We start from the raw sequence: 21,210 nt of genomic DNA on the forward strand, positions 1-21,210 counted from the left end.
TTGGATATTAGGGAAAACTATTTCACTAGGAGGGTGGTGAAGCACTGGAATGGGTTCCCTAGGGAAGTAGTGGAGTCTCCATCCCTAGAGGTGTTTAAGTCTCGGCTTGACAGAGCCCTGGCCGGGTTGATTAAGTTGGGATTGGTCCTGCCTTGGGTAGGTGGCTGGACTTGATGGCCTTCTATGGTCTCTTCCAGCTATATGATTGATTCTATGAATAATCACTTCTTGAGATCTGCTGGCAGTGCTCCTCTTAATGCAACCTAATATGCCATTAGCCTTCTTGGCTACAAGGGCACACTGTAGACTCATAGCCAGCATCTCATCCACTGTAATCCCCAGGTCCTTTTCTGCAGAACTATTACTTAACTGGTTGGTCCCCAGCTTGTAACTATGCTTGGGATTCTTCCGTCCCTAGTGCAGGACTCTACACTTGTCCTTGTTGAACCACATCAGATTTCTTTTGGCCCAATCCTCGAATCTCTCCAGGTCACTCTGGATTCTATCCCTGTTCCCCAGTGTATCTACCTCTCCCCCTAGCTTAGGCTATGTCTAGACTGCAAGCCTCTTTCGAAAGAGAGCGTCTAGACTGCACGCGGAGTCTGGATGCTCTCTTTCTAAAAAGACTGTTTGCTTTCAAGAACGCCTTATTTCGAAAGAGCACTTTCGAAAGAAGGCGTTCTTCTTCGTGGAATTAGGTTTACCACCGTCGAAAGAAAAGCCGCATTCTTTCGATTTAATTTCAAAAGAACGCGGCTGCAGTCTAGACGCAGGTGAAGTTTTTTCGAAAAAACCCCTGAGTCTGGACACAGCCTTAGTGTCATCTGCCAACTTGCTCAGGGTGCAATCCATCCCCTCAGCCAGGTCATTAATAAAGATATTGAATAAAACCAGTCCTAGAACTAATCCTTGGGGCACTCCTCTGGAAGCCAACTGCAAAGCTGACTTCGAGCCGTTGATGCAGGGCCGGATTAAGGCATGGGTTAGCCAGGCATCTGCCCGGGGCACCAACCTATGGGGGGTGCTTGATGGCAGCAGTAAGGGGTGTGCAGCTTTCCTTATAGCTGCCATCAGGCGCCACACGCCTGGCTCCCGGATTGTGGGCTGCAGCAGTTCCCAGGCGGGGGCCACGTTAACACCCGCAGAGCCAGCCAGCAGTGTCCTTCCCCCCGCAGCCATGGGGCCCTGCACAACCAGGCTCGACCCACCCCAGGCGGCCCTGGGCAGTAGCCGGGCTGGGCCAGGCCGGGCATGTGTGTCCTGCTGCCGCCAGCTCCACGCACCCTCCCCCACATGCCGGCGCGAGGGGCAGGGCCGCATATGCGCCCTCCCTCAACCCAGGGCGCAATTACCCTGTCTGCCTGGGGCTCTGGAATGGCTCAGTCCAGCCCTGCATCTAGCCAGTTTTCTATCCATCTTACAGCCCATTTATCCGCTCCATACTCCCGTAACTTGCTGGCAAGAGTATTGTGGGAGACCATATCAAAAGCCTTGCTAAAGTAAAGGTATATCATATCCACTGACTTTCCCACGTCCACAGAGCCAGTTACCTCATCATAGAAGCTAATCAGATTAGTCAAGCACGACTTGCCCTTCGTGATCCATGTTGACTATTCCTGATCACTTTCCCCTCTTCCAAATGCTTCAGAATGGATTCCTTGAGGATCCCCTCCATGATGTTTCCAGGGACTGAGATAAGGCTGGTCTGTACTTCCCTGGATTGTCCTTCTTCCGTTTTTTAAAGATGGGCACGAAATTTGCCGTTTTCCAAACATCCAGGATCTCTCCCGATCTACACAAGTTTTCAAAGATAATGGCCAAAGGCTCTGCAATGATATTTGCCAGCTCCCTCAGTACCCTTGGATGCATTAAATCCGGACCCATGGTTTTGTTTGTTTAGCTTTTCTGAATAGTTCCTAACCTGTTCTTTCCCCACCAGGGGCTGCCCTTCCCATACTGCGTTACCTAGTGCATTAGTCTGAGAGCTGACCTTGATTGTGAATACAGAGGCAAAGAAAGCATTGAGTACTTCAGCTTTCCCCACATCATCTGTCACTAGGTTACCTCCCTCCTCCAGTAAGAGCCCCACACCCTCTCTGATCACCCACTTATTGCTAATATGCCTGTAGAAACCTTTCTTGTTACCCTTCATATTCCTTGCTAGCTGCAATTCCAATTGTGCGTTCGCCTTCCTGCATTCTTGAGCAATATACTGATATTCTTCTGTAGTCATCTGTCCAAGATTCCACTTCTTGTAAGCTTCCTTTTTGTGTTTTAGGCTCACCAAGTATTTTCCCGGTAAGCCAATCTGGTCTCCTACCATATTTGCTTTTCTTACTGTTCATTGGGATGGTTTCTTCCTGTGCCTTTTAATAAGGCTTCTTTAAAATACTGCCAGCTCTCCTGGACTCCTTTCCCCTTCATGTAAACATCCCAGGGAATCCTGCCCATCAGTTCTCTGAGGGAGTCAAAGTCTGCTCTTCTGAAGTCCAGGGTGTGTATTTCACTACTCTTATTTCTTCCTTTGGTCAGGATCGTGAAATCTACCATCTCATGATCACTGCTTCCCAGGTTGTCACCCACCTCTACTTCCCCTACTAATTCCTCCCTGTTTGTGAGCATCAAGTCAAGCTGTGCATGGCCGCTGGTCAGCACTTGTACCAAGAAGTTTTCCCCAAAATTCTTCAAAAACTTCCTGGATTGTCTGTGTACTGCTGTATTGGTCGCCCAACAGATGTCACGGTGATTAAAGTCCCCCATGAGAACCAGGGCCTGTGATCTGGAAGCTTCTCTCTGTTGTCTGAAGAAAGCCTCATCTACCTCATCTACTTGATCCAGTGGTCTATAGCAGACATCAACCACAACATCACCCCCGTTGCTTCCACCTCTAAACTTAACTCATAGACTCTCAACAGACTTTTCTCCCTCTATATACTGGATCTCTGAGCAATCATACTGCTCTTTTACATACACTGCAACTCCTGCTACTTTTCTCCCCCGCTGTTCTTCCTGAACAGTTTATACCCTTCTATGACAGTGCTCTAGTCATGCAAGTCATCCCACCAAGTCTCCTTTATTCCAATCAAATCATAGTTCTTAGTCTGGGCCAGGACTTCTAATTCTTCCTGTATGTTTCCTAGGCTTCTTGCATTTGTGTACAAACAACCAGTTGATTGCCCTACCTCCTCCATTCGAATGAGGGGGTCCTCCTTTGTTGCTTTTTCCTCCTTGTGTTTCTTCTCTAGATCACTTAAAAATAAGTTGAATAGGATGGGTCCCAGGACAGACCCTTCGGGGACCCCACTAGTTACCTCTCTCCACTTGGAAAACTTACCATTTATTCCTACCCTTTGTTTCCTGTCTTTTAACCGGTTACCAGTCCACAAAAGGACCGTCCCTCTTTTTCCATTAAAATTTACTTTACTTAAGAGCCTTTGGTGAGGAACCTTGTCAAAGGCTTTCTGGAACTCTAAATACACTATATTCACTGGATCCCACTTGTCCACATGTTTGTTTGACCCCCTCAAAAAACTCTAGCAGATTAGTAAGGCATAATTTCCCTTTACAGAAACCACGTTGACTTTCCCCCAACAAATTATATTCATCTGACAGTTTTATTTTTTACTGTAGTTTCAACTAATTTGCCTGGTACTGATGTCAGACTTACCAGTCTGTAATTGCCAGGATCATCTCTAGAGCCCTTTTTAAATATTGGCATGACATTAGCAATCTTTTAGTCTTTAGCTATAGAAGCTGATTTAAAGGCTAGGTTACAAACCACAGCTAATAGTTCTGCAATTTCCCATTTGAGTTTTCAGAACTCTTGGGTGAATGCCATCTGGTTCCAGTGACTTGTTACTTTTAAGTTTATCAATTTGTTCTGAAAGCAACAATCCCAAAGATCCAGTGCATCCAAATACAACTTTCCTTCACTGTCTAGGACCTTCTATCAACAACGGGCCCTTGTTACGATGGAGAAATTGGTTCTCCAGAGCAAATTGGGCTACACAATCTCTATACTTCTTAATGTGTGGTATGGGAAATTGAGCTACACAATCTCTATACTTCTTAATGTGTGGTATGGGAAATTGGGCTACACAATCTCTATACTCCCTTCTCCAGCCCTCTTAATGTGTGGTATGGGAAAGCACTGCTAGGCAAAATCTCCCAATAGCGGCGCGAGAACGCACAGGTACGCACATCTTGAAGAACCATCCTTACTGCACAGGGCGAGAATCTCCTTCATGTTTGCCCTCCGAACCCCACCCAGGGAAGACCACCCAGAACTGTTTTGCAGCCCGCCCTTGAGGAATGGCCCATACTTTGAGAACCTCTATAGCAGAGCACTGAGTGGAGTGGGACGATGGATAGTTTTTGTAATACTTCAGTATTCTTGCTCCCCCATCATACCCAACCCAAGTATTGGCAGGTAGTAGGCATCTGGAACTGGAGGTACCACATTCAGCTAGAGGATATCACTAGTGTTTTAGTTTGTGTATATGAATTCTGCATAGAACGAGTATAAAAGCATCTTAAGATTGTCTCCTCCTTATCTCATCCTTTGCAGAATCTTGACCTACTAATAATTCCCTTAATTCACTGATACGCAGTCGGCGTCTGAGTGAAATTCAGTATCTGTTTAAAAGGTACACAGCAGAACTAGGGCAGGAAATAAGGTCAGCAATTTCCAGTTCTGTTTTTGCCGCCTTACACAGTTCAATCAGATGTTCCTGTTAATTTTCTTCATATTCTCCTGAGACACTCTTGCTAACTTGATCATAAATGAGTATTATAAGTTATTTGGGGATGGTGCCCCCTGCTCACTATGCTCGCCATCCCCCCTCTCCAGGGATAGGCAGCTCCCGCTCTCTCCTCATCCGCTGGGGAGGGCCAGGCTGAGCTGTAGCAGCCCTGGCCTGCTCCAGCTATCCCCTCTCCAGCTACCAGTGGGGGAGAGATCTCAGCTGGCCCGGCTTCCTCCGTCCTGGCCACTGGGGGGTTGGACCAGGCCGAGGTTGGGCTGGCTCCCTTCCTCGGGCTGCTGGGTGGAGATTGGGCCGGATGGAAGCTGTGACTGGCCTGGCTCCCTACCTATGGCCACTGGCTGGGGAGAGGGCTTGGCTTGACCCTCTTGCTCTGGCAGGGAGGAGGAAGGGAACAAGGCTCTGGCCCCCTGCTGGCGAGGAGCAAGGCTATGTGGCCCCTGCATGCCCCCCAACCACTGGGGCACTGTGCGTGTCCTATGCACCCCCCCACCTGAGCCCCCATGAGGCTCTACAGCTCCCTCGCATCCCCATATACCCCACCCAAGCCCCCAAGAGATCATGAGGCTCCCATGCCCTCCCTCCCCAAACCTTCCGCACACCCCCAACCCAAGCCCCCACGATTCCCACATGCTGCCCTCACCTGAGCTCCCACAGCTCCTATGTGCCCCTTCCCCCCCCCACCCACAGCTCCCAGAGGCCCTCCACTTGTGCCTTCCTGCCCCCAGCTGAGCCCCCACATGGCCCTCCTCCCCACACGAGCCCTTGCAGCTCCCACATCCTGACCACGGCTTCCACACACTGCCTCCCACCCAAGTGTCCTACTCTCCCACCCCAGATAGCGGAAGAGCCACGCGGCTCAATTCAAACTCTGGCAGACACCTGCCCACGTGGCAGCTGCTGGAAGGACATCCAGCCCTGGGTCAGTGGCCAGCAGTGTGGGGGAGAGTAGCGGGGGACTGGCAGTGAGACCTGTGGCAGGAGGCAGAAGGTCCTGCTGCAGAGGCCCAGGGGTGAGGGCTGACAGGCTGGGGATCACCCTGTAGGAGGCACCCCGGCTCCTGAGCCAGGGCTGGACATCCAGCTCTGGCTCTGGGGGGTAGGGTGCCTCCCAGCCCCGTTTCAGGGACCGGGGTGACCCCCACTCCGGCCCTCCCTCCCTCCCCCTGTTGTAGAAATTGTAACTCCTGGCAGTGTGCCACGTGGTGGCTAACAGAGGCACATCCGCTCCTGGCCCCAGCTCAGGGACTGGGTGCTTCCTAGCCTGTTTCAGGGGCCGGAATGTCCCACAGTCCAGTATGCCCTGCCCCACAGCGGGCCTCTCCTGTGGTTCCCTCTGCCCCCCACCATAGGCCTTACTGCACTCCGCCCCACTCCTACCCAGCTGGAGCTTTTGCCCCCCGACAGCAGGCCTCTCTGCTGCCCCACTCTCCCTGCTGCAATTTTCCTCCTCCCCCCCAGAAGCCCACTAGCAGCAGCTTACCTTCAGTGCTACTGCTCCTGTTGGGGTCCAGGAACCATGGGTTGCCAATTCCTGCTGGGTTAACAGTGGGGAGAAAGTGAGGAGGCGGGACAGTGGAGGTGGGGAGGGGCTGTGGGATGCAGGAAAAACTTTTTAAAATAATATAGATTTGTTAAGTCTAGTATCGTAGTTTTTCCTGATCACTTGGTCAGAGACCAGTGACTGTTTTGAGGCCTGAACTACTTCAATGTAGTTCATCTTCACTTTGTGTAAATGCCGTATTTTGCCCTCTTTCCATTCAGGCGCTACAAAGAGGAAATGTACTGGCGGCGAGTAGAGGAAGAGCAGTTATACTGGGAGGACCAGTGGCGTTGGATGGCTGCAGACTGGCATCCACCCCCACTTATGGGCAGACCTGGCATGCCAGTTCCTCCTCTCTTGGTAGGTAACCCTTGATTCTGTTCCAGGAGAAATGTGAAAAAGTCTGGCATCTTGAAACTCTGTTTCAAGGCTCAAATGTCTATTCCTTTGTGTATTCTTGGAATACTGCACGATTAATGTTATGTTTCCTAAAAACCCAGAATTGGTATCAGTAATGGGCACAGATTAACTTTGCTTTTAGTTGGTTGCAAAGTTTTCGACAAATGCACGTTTGAAATGCTGGACTGCCTGACCAGATAAACATATGAACTCCAGATTAATAACTTTCTCTTTAAAGGATATGATTTGCCTATCCTGTCCTTATGTTCAGCTACAAAATCATAGAATCATAGAATAATAGGACTGGAAGGGACCTCGAGAGGTCATTGAGTCCAGCCCCCCGCCCTCAAGGCAGGACCAAGCTCCATCTACACCATCCCTGACAGATGTCTATCTAACCTGTTCTTAAATATCTCCAGAGAGGGAGATTCCACCACCTTCCTTGGCAATTTATTCCAATATTTCACCACCCTGACAGTTAGGAATTTTTTCCTAATGTCCAATCTAAACCTCCCCTGCTGCACTTTAAGCCCAATGTCATTTGAAAGCAGCTGTCTGTATACTCTTCTTAACCCCCAGTACCTAGACACTTAAGCCTCTTTAGTTTTTATCATGCCTACATTCTGCATACCTTCCCCTCCACTCATAGAATCCTAGGGCTGGAAGAGAACTTAGGAGGTCATTGACTCCAGCCCTCTGCCCAAAGCAGGACCAACCCTAACTAAATCATCCCAGACAGGGCTTTGTGAAGCTGGGACATCAAAACCTCTAGGGATGGAGATCCCATCCTAGGTAACCCATCCCAGTGCTTCACTACACTCCTAGGGAAATAGTTTTTCCTAATATCCAATCTAAACCTCCTACGCTGCAACTGGGAGCCTCATTCTGCCATCTGTCATTACAGCCTCTCTCCATCCTCTTTGGAACTTTCTTTCAGGTAGTTGAAGGCTGCTCTCAAATCCCCCCTCACTCTTTTACAAACTAAACAAGCCCAACTCCCTCAGCCTCTCCTCGTAGGCCATGTGCTCCAGCCCCCTAATCATTTTGGTTGCCGTCTGCTGGATCTTCTCCAATGTGTCCACATCCTTTCTGTAATGGAGGCCCCAGAATTGGACACAGTATTCCTGATGTGGCCTCACCAGTGCCAAATAAAGGGGAATAATTCTTTTAATCTGTTGGCAATGCTCCTCCTAATGCAACCTAATATGCCTTTAGCCTTCTTGGCTACAAGGGCGCACTGTTGACTCATATCCAGCTTCTCATCCACTGTAATCCCCGGGTCCTTTTTTGCTGAACTGCTGCTTAGCCAGTCAGTCCCCAGTCTGTAGCAGTGCTTGGGATTCTTCTGTCCTAAGTGCACTTGTCCTTGTTGAACTTCATTAGATTGCTTTTGGCACAATCCTCCAATTTGTCTAAGTCACTCTGGCCCCCATCGCTACCCTCCAACCCTAGCATAGTGTTATCCTCAAACTTGCTGAAGGTGCAATCCATCCCCTTATTCATGTTATTAATAAAGATGTTGAACAGAATGGGCTCTGGAACCATGGGGCATTCCATTTGAAACCGACTGCCAACCAGCCATCAAACTGTTGGTCACTCACTACCCATTGAGTCCAACAATCTAACCATCTTTCTCTCCACCATACAGTTCCCTTATCCAATCAATATTCCTTAACTTGCTGGCAAGAATATTGTGGGAGACCGTATCAAAAGCTTTGCTAAAGTAAAGATAGATCATGTCTACTGACTTCCCCATGTCCGTAGAGCCAGTTACCTTGTCATAGAAAGCAATCAGATTGGCCAGGCATGACTTGTCTTTGGTGAATTCAGGTTCACTATACCTGATCACTTTCCCCTCTTCCAAGTGCTTCAATATGGATTCCTTGAGGATCCCCTCCATGATTTTTCCAGGGACTGAGACTGACTGGTCTGTAATTCCCTGGATTGTCCTCCTCCCCGTATTTAAAGATGGGCACTACACTTGCCTTTTTCCAATCGTCCAGGACCTCCCACGATCACTGTGAGTTTTTCAAAGATAACGGCCAATGGCTCTGCAATGACATATACCAATTCCCTCAGCACTCTTGGATGCATTTAAATCCTGCCCCATTGATTTGTGTATGTCTAAATTTTCTAAATCGTTTTTAGCCTGTTCTTTCTCCACCGAGGGCTACTTCCCTCCTTCCCACACTGTGCAGGGGGTCAGACTAGATGATCATAATGGTCCCTTCTGACCTTAAAGTCTATGAGTGTGGGAGCTGATCTTGTCTGTGAAGATAGTGGCTAAAAAGCATTGAGTACTTCAGCTTTTTCCACATCATCTGTCACTAGGTTACCTCCCTTATCCAGTGAAAGTCCCACACCCTCCCTGATCACCCTTTTACTGCTAACATGCCTGTAGAAACCTTTCTTGTTACCCTTCACGTTTCTTGCTAGCTGCAATTCCAATTGCACTTTGGCCTTCCTGATTACACCCCTGCATGCTCGAGCAATGTATTTATACTTCTCCCCCGTCATCTGTTCAAGTGCCCACTTCTTGTGAGCTTCCTTTTTGTGTTTAAGCTCACCAAGGATTTCACTGCTAAGTGAATCTGGTCGCCTACCATACTTGCTTTTCTTCCTGTGCATCGGGATGGTTTATTCCTGTATCTTCAATAAGGCTCCTTTAAAATACTGCCAGCTCTCTTGGACTCCTTTCCCCTTCATGTTAGCATCCCAGGGGATCCTGCCCATCAGGTCTCTGAGGGAGTCAAAATCTGCTTTTCTGAAGTCCAGGGTGTGTATTTTGTTGCTCTCCTTTCTTCCTTTGGTCAGGATCCTGAACTCGACCATCTTATGTCACTGCTGCCCAGGTTGCCATTCAAATCTACGTCTCCTAGTCATTCTTCCCTGTTTGTTAGCAGCCGGTCAAGCTGTGCATGGCCCCTGGTCGGTTCCTTCAGCACCTGTACAAGGAAGTTGTCCCCAACATTCTCCAAAAACTTGCTGGATTGTCTGTGCACTGCTGTACTGGTCTCCGAACAGATGTCAGGGTGATTACATTTCCCCATGAGAGCCAGGGCCTGTGATCTGGCAGCTTCTGTTAGTTGTCCGAAGAAAGCCTCATCCACCTGATCTGGAGGTCTATAGCAGGTACCAACCGTATCACCTCTGTTGCTCCTGCCTGTAAGCTTAGCCCAAAGACTCTCAACCGGTTTTTCATACTGGATCTCTGAGCAATCATACAGCTCTCTTACCTACAGTACAACTCCTCCTCCTTTTCTCCCTCACCTGTCCTTCCTGAACAGTTTATACCTTTCCATGACCTATTTTAAAGCCCTCCTTGCTAGGTTTGGAAGCCTGCCCATGAAGATGCTCTTCCCTTTCTTCATTAGGTGCATCCCATCTCTTCCTAGCAATCCTTGTGCCTGGAACAGCATCCTATGGTTGAGGAAATCAGACACCACCTGAACAACCACACATTTACTTCTACGATTTGACGATCCCTATCTGGACCTTTTCCTTCATCAGGGAGGATGAACGAGAACACCGCTTACACCTCAAACACCTTGATCCTTCTTCCCAGTGCTACATAATCTGCTTTGACCTGCTCAAAGTCATTCTTGGCAGTATTGTTTGTTCCTACATGGAGAAGTAGAAAGGGGTAGCGATCCAAAGGTTTGATCAGTCTTGTAAGATTCTTATTTGTGTCCTGCATCCAGACACTCACCCTTTCTTTTAAAAATCTTTTATATTGGGCCAAGAAATCACCATAAGATTACACATATGTCCACACGCCCACTTGAGATCTGCAGCGAGGACTCCATATTGCAGTGGAGTATGTGACATACTGTGTTGTCATTAGTGGGTAGTGCATTACAGAAGCAGGAGATAAAACAAGCACTTGTGAAAAATCACTTTTTAAATTGGAAAAATTCGTAGCCAGACTTTCTAAGTACTTCATATTTTAATCTGTTTGCAGATTTACATATGTCCCGTTTATGTGCAGATTATTGAAGTGGTGGTTGTCACATACAGAACCCAGTGAGCTTCATTAGACAGTCTGTCTATTAAGCAGTTACGGGATTTTCAACTTCCCCTCCCGTGCAGGCTCCTACAGGTGAGCGCACGTGTGCTCTGCCGCCTGGCTCCCCCAATGAGGCAGGCTGCCCCGCCAGCACCATCTTCCAGCCCCCACCCCCCGGCAGGCCACCCCTGCCACTTCCTGCACCCAGCCCGCCTGCCTGCCTCCTGGCCTACCTGGTTTTGCGCCGTGCGGCTCACAGCTCTCCCAGCACGCTGCCCACCAACTCAGACTCCCACCCTCACCAGGCTGCATCCCGGGTCCCCCCTCCCCCGGTCTGTCCCCCCCCCCCCTTCGCCAAGTCGCAGCCTGGTCCCTCCCAGGCAGGATGCCCCTGCAGCTCAGGCCCCCAGCAGCCCGCCTCCCCTTGCCAGGCTGCCCTCCCTTGCCAGGCCGCATCCCAGCCCCCCTGCAGTTCCCGGGCCCTCACCAGGCACCCCCACCAGCACCGGCTCTAAGCCCCCCCCCAGCAAGCCCACTACCTGCCCCCCCAGCATCCTGCCCCCCTCACCAGGCCACATCCCAGTCCCCCTGGCAGGTGGCCAATGCGGCAGGCCACCCCGGCTAGCTTCGGCTCATGGCACCCACAGCAGGCCCCCTCCCCCCAATCTAAGACCAAAAAGACAAAAATTAAAAGTAAAAAATTTAAAAAGACAATCTTTCTAAACGTGCACCAAAAGAATGAAAATAGTTTTCAGCTACCAATTTAGGAGAAAGATTGGATGGCTAAGTACCATTCAAGGTAGTTGCAAACTTGTTAGCCATCTAATCTTTCTCCTAAATTGGTAGCTGAAAACTTTATTTTCAGTCTTTTGGTGCACTTTTAGAAAGATTGTCTTTTTAAAATATTTTTTTAAATGTTTAAAATTTTCTTAGTATAGTTTCCTAATTCTTTTCAAACTCAAGCATTTTTCAGGCAGTCTGACCTGGAGGTCAGATTTCTTTTTGTTTGAGTCTGTGAGGCAGACTTTTATGTATCTCATCACTGGAAATTGGGAGGTTCATTACAGCTCTCACTGTATCTCTTTAGTCAAATCTGTATCTACTGACTAGCCCAGTTCTCTGGGTACGAGGTATAATGGTGTCACTTTGTATTAAGCCACCTGATAGATTTTAAACGAGATTTTTACAGCGTGTCACATGTGGAGATCTGATTAGTGATTTGTTCTGTACTCACTGTTGGGGTTGGCAGGTCTTCATAGTCAATGTGAATCTGTATGCAACATGACTTGAGAAAGCTGGCTAGGAAAGCTCATGAGATTGCTCATTAACCACTGCAGCTGGAGAACTTGGAAAATGAGTACAAATTTCAGCTCCTTCTACTGGTCTTGGTCATGCTGCTGTACTATATACCAATCATATTGAAGCTTTTTCAAGCCTTTCATCCAAATAAATCCTCAAATCCCCAACTTCCACAAATTCACTTAGCGTAGCGTTGAAACATGGTCTCCTCTAAGTTGGAACATGACATCAGTTTAGTGCATAATAACACTGAACGACTCTTCAGGAAACACTTATTCTATTGAAATTTCAGAGGAAATTGAAGGAAGGAAAATTGGAATTTGAGCTGTCTATAGGATACAAGTGGTGCTGTGGATTCATGACGTGTGGTCAAGACATAAGCTTTTATAGTTTGATTTACAAGATTTCGCCTCTTAGAATTTTGCATCCTCTAGTGCTGCACATTAATGCAATACTAATTTAGAGGGAAGAACACTGCAGATTGATTCTCACTTTATGCAGCAGCTAAATTTTCCTTCCTGCTTTTCTAGCCAGACCTTATGAGACTTGACAAAAATCCAGTTGTTTGCTGGAATTTCTTTAATTGTTTCCATTATTTATTTATTTAAAATATTTTTACCCCACCTCTGTATTTAAAAATATTCGAGGTAGCTTCCTGTAGTCTTGTGCATCTGTTCACATAGTTACAAATGTGCATAGGATGTCTAATAGTGGCAGTATTGCTAAGAATTGTTTTCATTCTCCTCTCTCACCCTCCAAATGATGATAGAGTTTGCCATTTTCTGTTTTTCAGCCTTCTAGACGACCAGACTCTTCTGATGACCGTTACATCATGACAAAGCACTCGATCATCTACCCAACAGAAGAAGAGCTGCAGGCCGTCCAGAAGATCGTCTCCCATTCTGAACGTGCCCTTAAGCTCGTCTCTGATTCATTGACAGAGCAAGAATCTGAAAGAGGGGAAGATGAAGAGAGAGGGTAACAAGCTTTCCATAGTCCCTTTCCATAGATAGTTACTGCAGTGTTGGGGCAGACAGGGTGACACTTTTGGAGTTCTGAGGAAGTTGTCATCACAGAATAGCAGAGCCTGTTCAAGGGGATGGGTAAGAAGGCCACATCAGCAAAATAAGTTTTAAAATGGCCAAAAGTAATCCTTCCCTCACTCTTTTTCGCATCTGTATGTGGTTTTCCTAAATAGTAGTAAGGATGGCGATCGCAACATACATTAATGCATGTATCACAAGGGCATTAATTTGTGTATTCTGTTCTGCAACACTGGTTGAAACTAGATACAAAGGGTTACAAAAATGTCCAATTCCTGCAGAAAATGTTCCAGTTGTCTATACCACTTGGCACCAATATTAGTAGAGGCACCAAAAATACTCTCTCCTGAATGCTTAAACATGGAATGGTAGTGAAATCTTTATGCTATTTTAAATACAAATTCTGGAGGGCTCTTTCCTGTAGGTTTAACTGAAAGGTTTCAAAATTACAATCAAATGGCAAATGTGTTGTGAAGTAACTCATAATAGACCTATCACTAAAGTTGCTTCAGTGAATTTGTGCTTCAGCAGAACCAAAATATTTCATGGAGATTTTAGTGCTCTTCTGTTTTAATAAATACAGTGCAGCCATTTACTTTAGTAGCCTTAATTATATTATTTATTGCATTTTAACTTTCTGCTATGTAGCTATTTTTGGGGGTCCCTGTGCAATTTTCCCTTTAATTATCTCCATCTCTTTAATGATTTCCACCTGTTAGTGGAAGGAATTAAAGTTTATGTATGACACACAAATTTTCATATTAGTGCACATAACAAAATTCATGTGTCAGGCTTGGGACTAAGTTCTTGTGAGTGTGGGAGGGGGCTCAGGCCTGGAGCAGAGGATGAGGGTGCAGGAGTGTGGGGGCCATGGCCCGGGGATGTGGGCTCTGGGCTGGGGATGAAGGGTTTGATGTAAAAAAAGGGCGTTGCGAGGAGGAAGTGGGGCAGGATGTGGTCACAGAAGACCCTTGGGATTATTTCCCAGTGTGCTGATCATGCCACTAACACCCAATTTCTTGCTCTCTGGGGTTCCTTACCACTCTGTCCTGATGGGCTATATCCTTTAGTCTCCCCTAGACATGACACAGAGTTGGGGTAACTGCCCCTCTGCAGAGCAATGCAGACACTGAAACACTTCACCTTAGGGAGGATGCAGTTTTAGGGTTCAGCACCCAGGAAACCAGCCCCTGAAAGGAATCAGACCCCTAAATAAACCAGTCTTTCTCTGTGTAAAAGTTTTTTACTCATTGAAAGCTCATCAGGTAAGCCCCCTGTATCCATGAAAGAGAGAGATGCCCAGTGGTTGGTTCCTCCAGGAAGTAATTTTTATACTGGGTCTGATAGTAAATAAGAGTGTTTTTATTTTATTAAGTACAGAGTCATATTTAAGTGGTTGCTGGTGAAAACAGATCAAAGTAAGTAACTAAATTAAAATGCATAGAAAACACATAGCTAGTTCTAATTCACTAAGAAATTTATTACATGCAAATTCATACCTTAAATAACTGTTCTTATTTCAGGAATCCACATAAAATCAGAGACAAACTCTTCTTCTTCGAGGAGTGTCCCCGTGAGTGCTCCACCTTAGGTGCGCCAGCGCCGCTGTGCTCACCAGTTGGAGATTGTTAGTAGCAGCACCCGTCCCCCCGCTGGCCACGCGTGCTAGGCTCTACCGTGAGATGCCTGGTGTATGTAATGTGCATGCGCGGCCAGCCGTCTCCTCAGTTCTTCTCTGACTACCCCGGCTTCGGTCGCAGATCTGCAGTCACCCTCACATTCAACCTTCTCCATCCTTTCAGCTACTCAGCTAGCCTTAACTTCAATTAATAACCAACTGAATTGACACGATTCACTTAAAAAAAACCCAAGGATCTCCATCAGGCGGCGTTCCCGCTTTGATAGTGGTTGCCGTTGTTCAAGATATAACTCAGGTCATGCCCGGCTCCTCTGCTTTAAAAAGTGTCTGGGCTGTGGTCTTTCTGTAGCTGTAGCAGATGGACACTCTCTGTGGATCTGCTGTCTGGGACAAGGACCACAATACAGAGCACTGTCAGGACCGCAAGAAACTAAGTGCACAAGGAGAGCCGGCAGCTACAACTCCGTGTGTTGCAGATGGAGATAGCACTGAAACCTCCTTCAGATGCCCCCCTAAACTCTCCCCTCAGGCATAGCCCACCAGGGGCAGAGGCAGGTAAGAGGGCTATTGCAGGTAAAAGACCGAGCACCAAACTGAAAACTCCCTCAGTGAGGAAGAGGTCTCATTCTTCCTCTGGGTCTACATCCCTGGTGAGGAAAGTGACAAATTCAAGACTTGACACTGCTGCCCCTACACCATCAAGGGGGAGCAGTTAAGAGTTCAGGTTCTGGCTCCCATAAAAGCTGTGACCACAAACAGGGATATCGTCCCTCCTCACACAGCCGCACAGCAGGGGCCGATGCATAAAGCTGTCGCTCCGGCACCGGCTAAAATACTGGCAGAAAAAAAGCGGGCGCCAACAACCCTGCGATCGGAGGCAGCAGCAGCAGCAGCAGCACGCCCACTGAGCAGCCAGCACTGACCGAGTGCTCGAAAGCGCCCAGTACGTTCCCGGTGCCAGCACCGACCCCCCCACAGCGCTATACTGCCAGTGGGCCCACCTGTTGTGTTTCCGCAGTTCACCACAGTGGCGGAGTTCTCTATAGCCTCGGTGCCCCAGGCACCCAAGCTAGTTCTAAGTCCTCATTTTCCGCTACTCATGGAGCTTTATCACCATGCTTCAGTGACTCTGAGGAGGAAGACTTACCTCAACCTACTCTGTGTAAGAATTCCTTACCGAAACCAGTACACCCCCAACAGTTGCAGCAGCGCTGGGGACTGCCATTCATGCCCCTAAGTTGGCCATATTGGGACCCATGGGCTACATTCAGACAACAGCCTGTTCCCCAAGCAGAGCATCTTTATCATATATCTGCCAAACCTAAACCCCCTAGCTTACACTTGCTGAACAGGTCTGAATTCTCTGAATGCGAAGACGACACGGAGACCACAGGGGTGGAACAGCCCTCACATTGCCCCTTACCTCTACACTCTTCTCCATCCTCGTTGGCAGAGACATTTACATCCCCATTAATAACGGGTGCAGAGGATGATTTTAAGTCCTTTCAGGACCTTTTTAAGTGGGTAATTGACAAACTGGAAATATCCCTCTCCAGTCCTCTGGATACACAGCATAAGTTACACAGCATAAGTTAACTAGTATCCTTCATGCCTCAGTGCAAACCAGACTCTCAATACCTATGAATGAGGCATTGATGGACCCAGCTAAGCTTCTATGGAAAATGCCAGCGACAATCCCACCAACATTGAAGAGACTTGATCAAAAATATTATGTCGCCCCCACAGGATGTGGAATTTCTTTCCACCCATTCCCTGCTGAACTCGCTCATAGTAGAAGCTGGAGACCAAAGGGGTAAGCAGCAGGCCATGCGGCCAACCCCTTATGACAGAGAATGGAAGAGGCTCGATGCCATGGGCAAGAGAGCATACACCTCTGCCAGCCTCCAACTACACATCACCATCTATGTAGTGCTTCTTTCCAAATATACACATCGTATCTTTGATCAGTTGTCGACTTTTATTGAAATCCTACCAGACAACAAAAGAGAACAATACAAACCTTTGATGAAGGAGGGCTCTCTAATCTCTAGAACTGCACTTCAGTCTGCCCTCGATGTTCATTAAGTCAGGGTGGATCTGTCTCATTCGCAGCATTAGGGGATTCCAGCTGACCCCGGGCTCCATGCAGCGCTGCCTTTTTGAAGCGCTGGGGTGGCGTTTCCAGGAGGCAGCGCAAAGCATTCTGCGCGGCATTTCAGTGGAACCCCGGGTCAGCTGGGGAGTCCCCAGCTGACCCTGGGTTCCATGTGGCACTTCCTTGTAACCTAGGGTCAACTCCGGCTCCACTGCCCCTTTGAAACATGCAGAGGCAGTGTTCGAAAGGGGCAGCCGCTGCACAGCTGGTCCTAGGCTCAGCTGTGAGGCGGCTGCTCCTTTGAAATGCCGCCTCCATGTGTTTCAAAGGGGCAATGGAGCCCAGGGTCAGCTATGGACTCCCCAGTTGGTCCTGGGCTCTGCATTGTGCTGCCCCTTTGAAGCACTGGAGCGACACTTCAAAGGGGCAGTGCAGCATTAACACCTGCAATTAATGTGTTAAAAAAAATTAATGCGTTAATCCTGCCCTGCTTTAATCTCAAGCATTAAAGCATGTCAATTGACAGCCTTACTTACTACATCTTCACAACTCGGGTCTATCCCTCAGTTCTGTCAGGGTCTACCTTGCAGCCATATCCGCGTTTCACTCACCTATACAGGATCACTCGGTTTTCGCTCATCCATCAGTCAAGAGATTTATGCAAGGTCTGCGCAATACTTTCCTACCAACTAAAGAACCAGTCCCCGCACGGGACCTTAACCTAGTACTAAGGGTACTAATGGGCAAACTGTTCGACTCACTAGCAACATGTTCCTTCCTCCAGCTATCCATGAAGGTGGCCTTTTTAATGGCAATTACCTCTGCATGAAGAGTGGTAGAGTTGGGCGCACTTATGACCCACCTGCCCTATACAGTCTTCCACAAGGACAAGGTGGAAGGACAAGGACAATTCCTTCCCAAAGTACTTACCTCTTTCCATTGTAATGAACCAGTTACTTACCTGTCTTTTTTCGTAAACCTCATAGTGATGACAGGGAAAGGGATCTGCACACCCTCGATGTCCGCAGAGACTGTATAAGGATGGTTTATGCCATATTCAACAAACAGCCTCCTTCGACATTATGTGCCCATTCCACGAGGGCAATGGCCACTTCCGCTGCCTTCCTCTGCGGTATCCCCACTGATGAGATCTGTAGGGCAGCCACATGGACTTCCGCTCACACTTTCACTCATCACTATGCCATCCAATCATATGCAGACACTCTCGATTCGGCTGCTCAGTACTTTCAGTAGCCAAAACAGGCCTTCCGAAGGCCCCACCTCCAAGCACTGATACTGCTCTTTAGTCACCTAAGGTGGAGCACCCAAGGGGACACTCCTTGAAGAAGAAAGGGAGGTTACTCACCTTGTGCAGTAACTGGAGTTCTTTGAGATTGTTGTCCCTGTGGGTGCTCTACCCTCCTCCCCTCTGCTTTGGATTCTGCTTGGGTCCGGATCAGAGAAGAACCGAGGAGCCGGCTGGCTGTACATGCACATTACATACACCAGGCATCTCGCGCCAGAGCCTAGCGCGTGCGGCTAGCCAGGGGGGCACTGCTACTAACAATCTCCCAACTGGTGGATGCGACGGTGCTGGCGCACCTAAGGTGGAGCACCCATGGGGACAACCATCTCGAAGAACTCCAGTTACTGCACAAGGTGAGTAATCTTCCCTTAGTTTGATTTGGGTCTCCAGCACTTCAAAGTTCTTTGTTTCCTCTTAGAGTGGAGGAGGCAGTTTCAAAACCTAGCTGAAGACAAAAGGGGATTGTTTCCCATTGCTTAAATAGATTTTTCCCCAGGGTGGGAATCCTTTCTTTTACATCCCCCACTTCCATGGAAAAATACCAGGTTCGGAATGAATGAGGAGTCCTGTGGCACCTTAGAAACTAAGGGTATGTCTACACTACCACCCTAGTTCGAACTAGGGTGGTAATGTAGGCAACTGGAGTTGCAAATGAAGCCCGGGATTTGAATTTCCTGGGCTTCATTTGCATAAAGCCGGGCGCCGCCATTTTTAAATGGCCGCTAGTGCGGACTCCATGCCACGCGGCTACATGCGGCACGGACTAGGTAGTTCGGACTAGGCTTCCTGAAATGAGGAGTAACGGTAGTTCGGAATAGGAAGCCTACTCCGAACTACCTAGTCCGTGCCGCGTGTAGCCGCGCGGCACGGAGTCCGCACTAGCGGACATTTAAAAATGGCGGCGCCCGGCTTTATGCAAATGAAGCCTGGGAAATTCAAATCCCGGGCTTCATTTGCAACTCCGGTTGCCTACATTACCACCACCCTAGTTCGAACTAGGGTGGTAGTGTAGACATACCCTAACAGATTTATTAGGGCATTAGTTTTCATGGGCAAAACCCACTTCAGTAGCAGGTGGTGTGGTGACATGTTTTTCTAGACCAATCACTTACAGGACAAGTAAGGCTACATACAAGTCATTGAGTTGATCACTGAGCCATTAGGCTTCCAGGACACCATTATTGGTTCTCATTAGCACATTTACAATTATAAACAGACTCACACTTCATATTTCCAACGTCATATACAAGACTGATTCATACACAGAAACAGTATATACAGGTCCAGCTGTAACGCTGATACTCGGCCTGTTTTGCATAAAGCATCTTGGAGTTATGCATATTCATATTCACAAGCCAGTTTTCATAAGGCATGGAGTGGGGAGGCATCACAGAGAGAACTCCCCCATCTCTCTCTCCTCGCAGCAGCACCTGGGCTGGGAGTGAAAGGCATCTCTCCCCACCATGGCAATGCTGGGACTGCCCCTCCTCTGGCCCTGGCAGGTTCCAGCCAGGGCTGGAGAGCTTGGCCACGGAGGGGGGTGGCGCTAGGTTCAGGCCATCCCTCCCTAGCCAAGGCAGGCTGATGGCCATAACAGGTTGGGGGACGGGCAGCTCTCTTCCCTGCCATGTGCAGGTGCCTGGTGCATCTGTGTGGCACTAACTGTGCAGCTGCACAGCTTACAGGGAACTTAATCCCTCTGGTAGATTTTAAGACTCAGATTCCATGTAAATAGCTCTGTTTGATGTCTTCACATGGCTTCTCTCCACAACAGGAAGGCAGAAGCTGCTCCCCGAATTCTGAAAGGTGTAATGCGAGTTGGCATTCTGGCAAAAGGGCTTCTGCTCCAAGGAGATAGGAATGTTCATCTTATCCTACTCTCTGCCCAGAAACCTACACACAAGCTTTTAAAAAATATCACAGAGCAGCTGCCCAAGCAACTTTCGGTAAGAATGGATCTTCCTTCTTTGATTTCTAGTGACTGTTTCTTCTTTACTAGATGTCAGGTAAAGTATACCTAGAGCACAGAGTAATCCAGTACTGCTTATTGAAGATGAAGAATATGCCAGGTGATGTACAAAACAAAATGGAAAATACTGTTCCTACCTTCATCAATAGGCATTGCAAAAGGGAATGTGTGCTGGACATTTTCTGCATTCCATCTCAAAATGTTAATTTCCATTATAGTAATAGGTAGCATAATGGCTTGTTGCACTGGTTTTTTTTTCTCTCTTTGCCCACATGAAATGAATTTTGGGTGACTTAGTTCAGTCCTTACAGGCTCTTGTTGACATCACAAAGCTAGTACCATTCGACATAATTTTCATGCTCAGGAAAGTTTTAATACTATAATGACAGAGTTCTGCATAGTAAAAAATATGAGGGATATCAGTGTAAGTCTGTAACTAAAAATGAAGAGTCCTGTTGAACCTTAGATACTTAACAGTTTAGTAGGTCATGATGATCTTTCACTAGTAAAACACACTTCATCAGATGAGTTGGAATGGAAATTGCAGAATCTGGGGTATATATATCAGCAAAAAAAGTTTCCAGACAATTGTAGGACCAGTGTTAATTAGGCTAATTAAGTCAGGGTGGATCTGTTTCATTCGCAACATTTCATATGAATATCAAAAGAGGGAAAATTGCCTTTTTAGTGTGTTAACCAATTGAGATCTTTATTCAAGCCTAAGTTGATAGTGTTGAATTTGTAGATGAAGTCCAATTCTTCTCTTCCTCTGTAATTGTGTGATACATTTGTTTTGTAGAAGGATGGCTACTTTTAAATCCATTACTGAATGTCCAGGGAGGTTAAAATGTTCCCATACAAGTTTATGTGTATTAGTATTCCTGAGGTCTGATTTATGTCTATTTATCCTTCAGTGCAGTTGGCAACAGAGTTTGTTGCAGGGCTGGGTTTCTAAGTGAGTGTATCAGAGGTGTGATGTGATGTGTTACTACTGGTAAGTATTTGCTTCAGGTTGGGCGGCTTATCTATAGGCAAGGTGTGGCCTGTCTCCCAACGTCTGTGAGAGTGAGGGATCATTGTAGATTGTCAATGATGCACTGTAGGGGTTTAAACTGAGGGCTGTAGGTGATCACCAGTAGTGTTCTGTT

General features: G+C 47.6%; 1 protein-coding gene across 17 annotated transcripts in view; it reads left to right on the forward strand.

Moving 5' to 3' along the window:
* ZFR2 (zinc finger RNA binding protein 2) overlaps window positions 1–21,210 on the forward strand; it is a 119,852-nt gene that overhangs the window by 74,495 nt on the left and 24,147 nt on the right. For all 17 annotated transcript variants that reach the window (XR_012896744.2, XR_012896743.2, XR_012896745.2 and 14 more), the window contains 3 exons: window positions 6,528–6,666; window positions 12,804–12,988; window positions 19,868–20,039. Coding sequence is in view for 13 of the 17 variants with exons in the window: in XM_075903327.2 (XP_075759442.2) it covers window positions 6,528–6,666; window positions 12,804–12,988; window positions 19,868–20,039 (496 nt within the window). In the remaining 4 variants the exon portion in view is untranslated. The remainder of the gene's footprint in view (window positions 1–6,527; window positions 6,667–12,803; window positions 12,989–19,867; window positions 20,040–21,210) is intronic.

This window comes from Pelodiscus sinensis, chromosome 32 (assembly GCF_052426305.1).
Source record: "Pelodiscus sinensis isolate ZL-2025 chromosome 32, ASM5242630v1, whole genome shotgun sequence".
Lineage (NCBI taxonomy): Eukaryota > Metazoa > Chordata > Testudines > Trionychidae > Pelodiscus > Pelodiscus sinensis.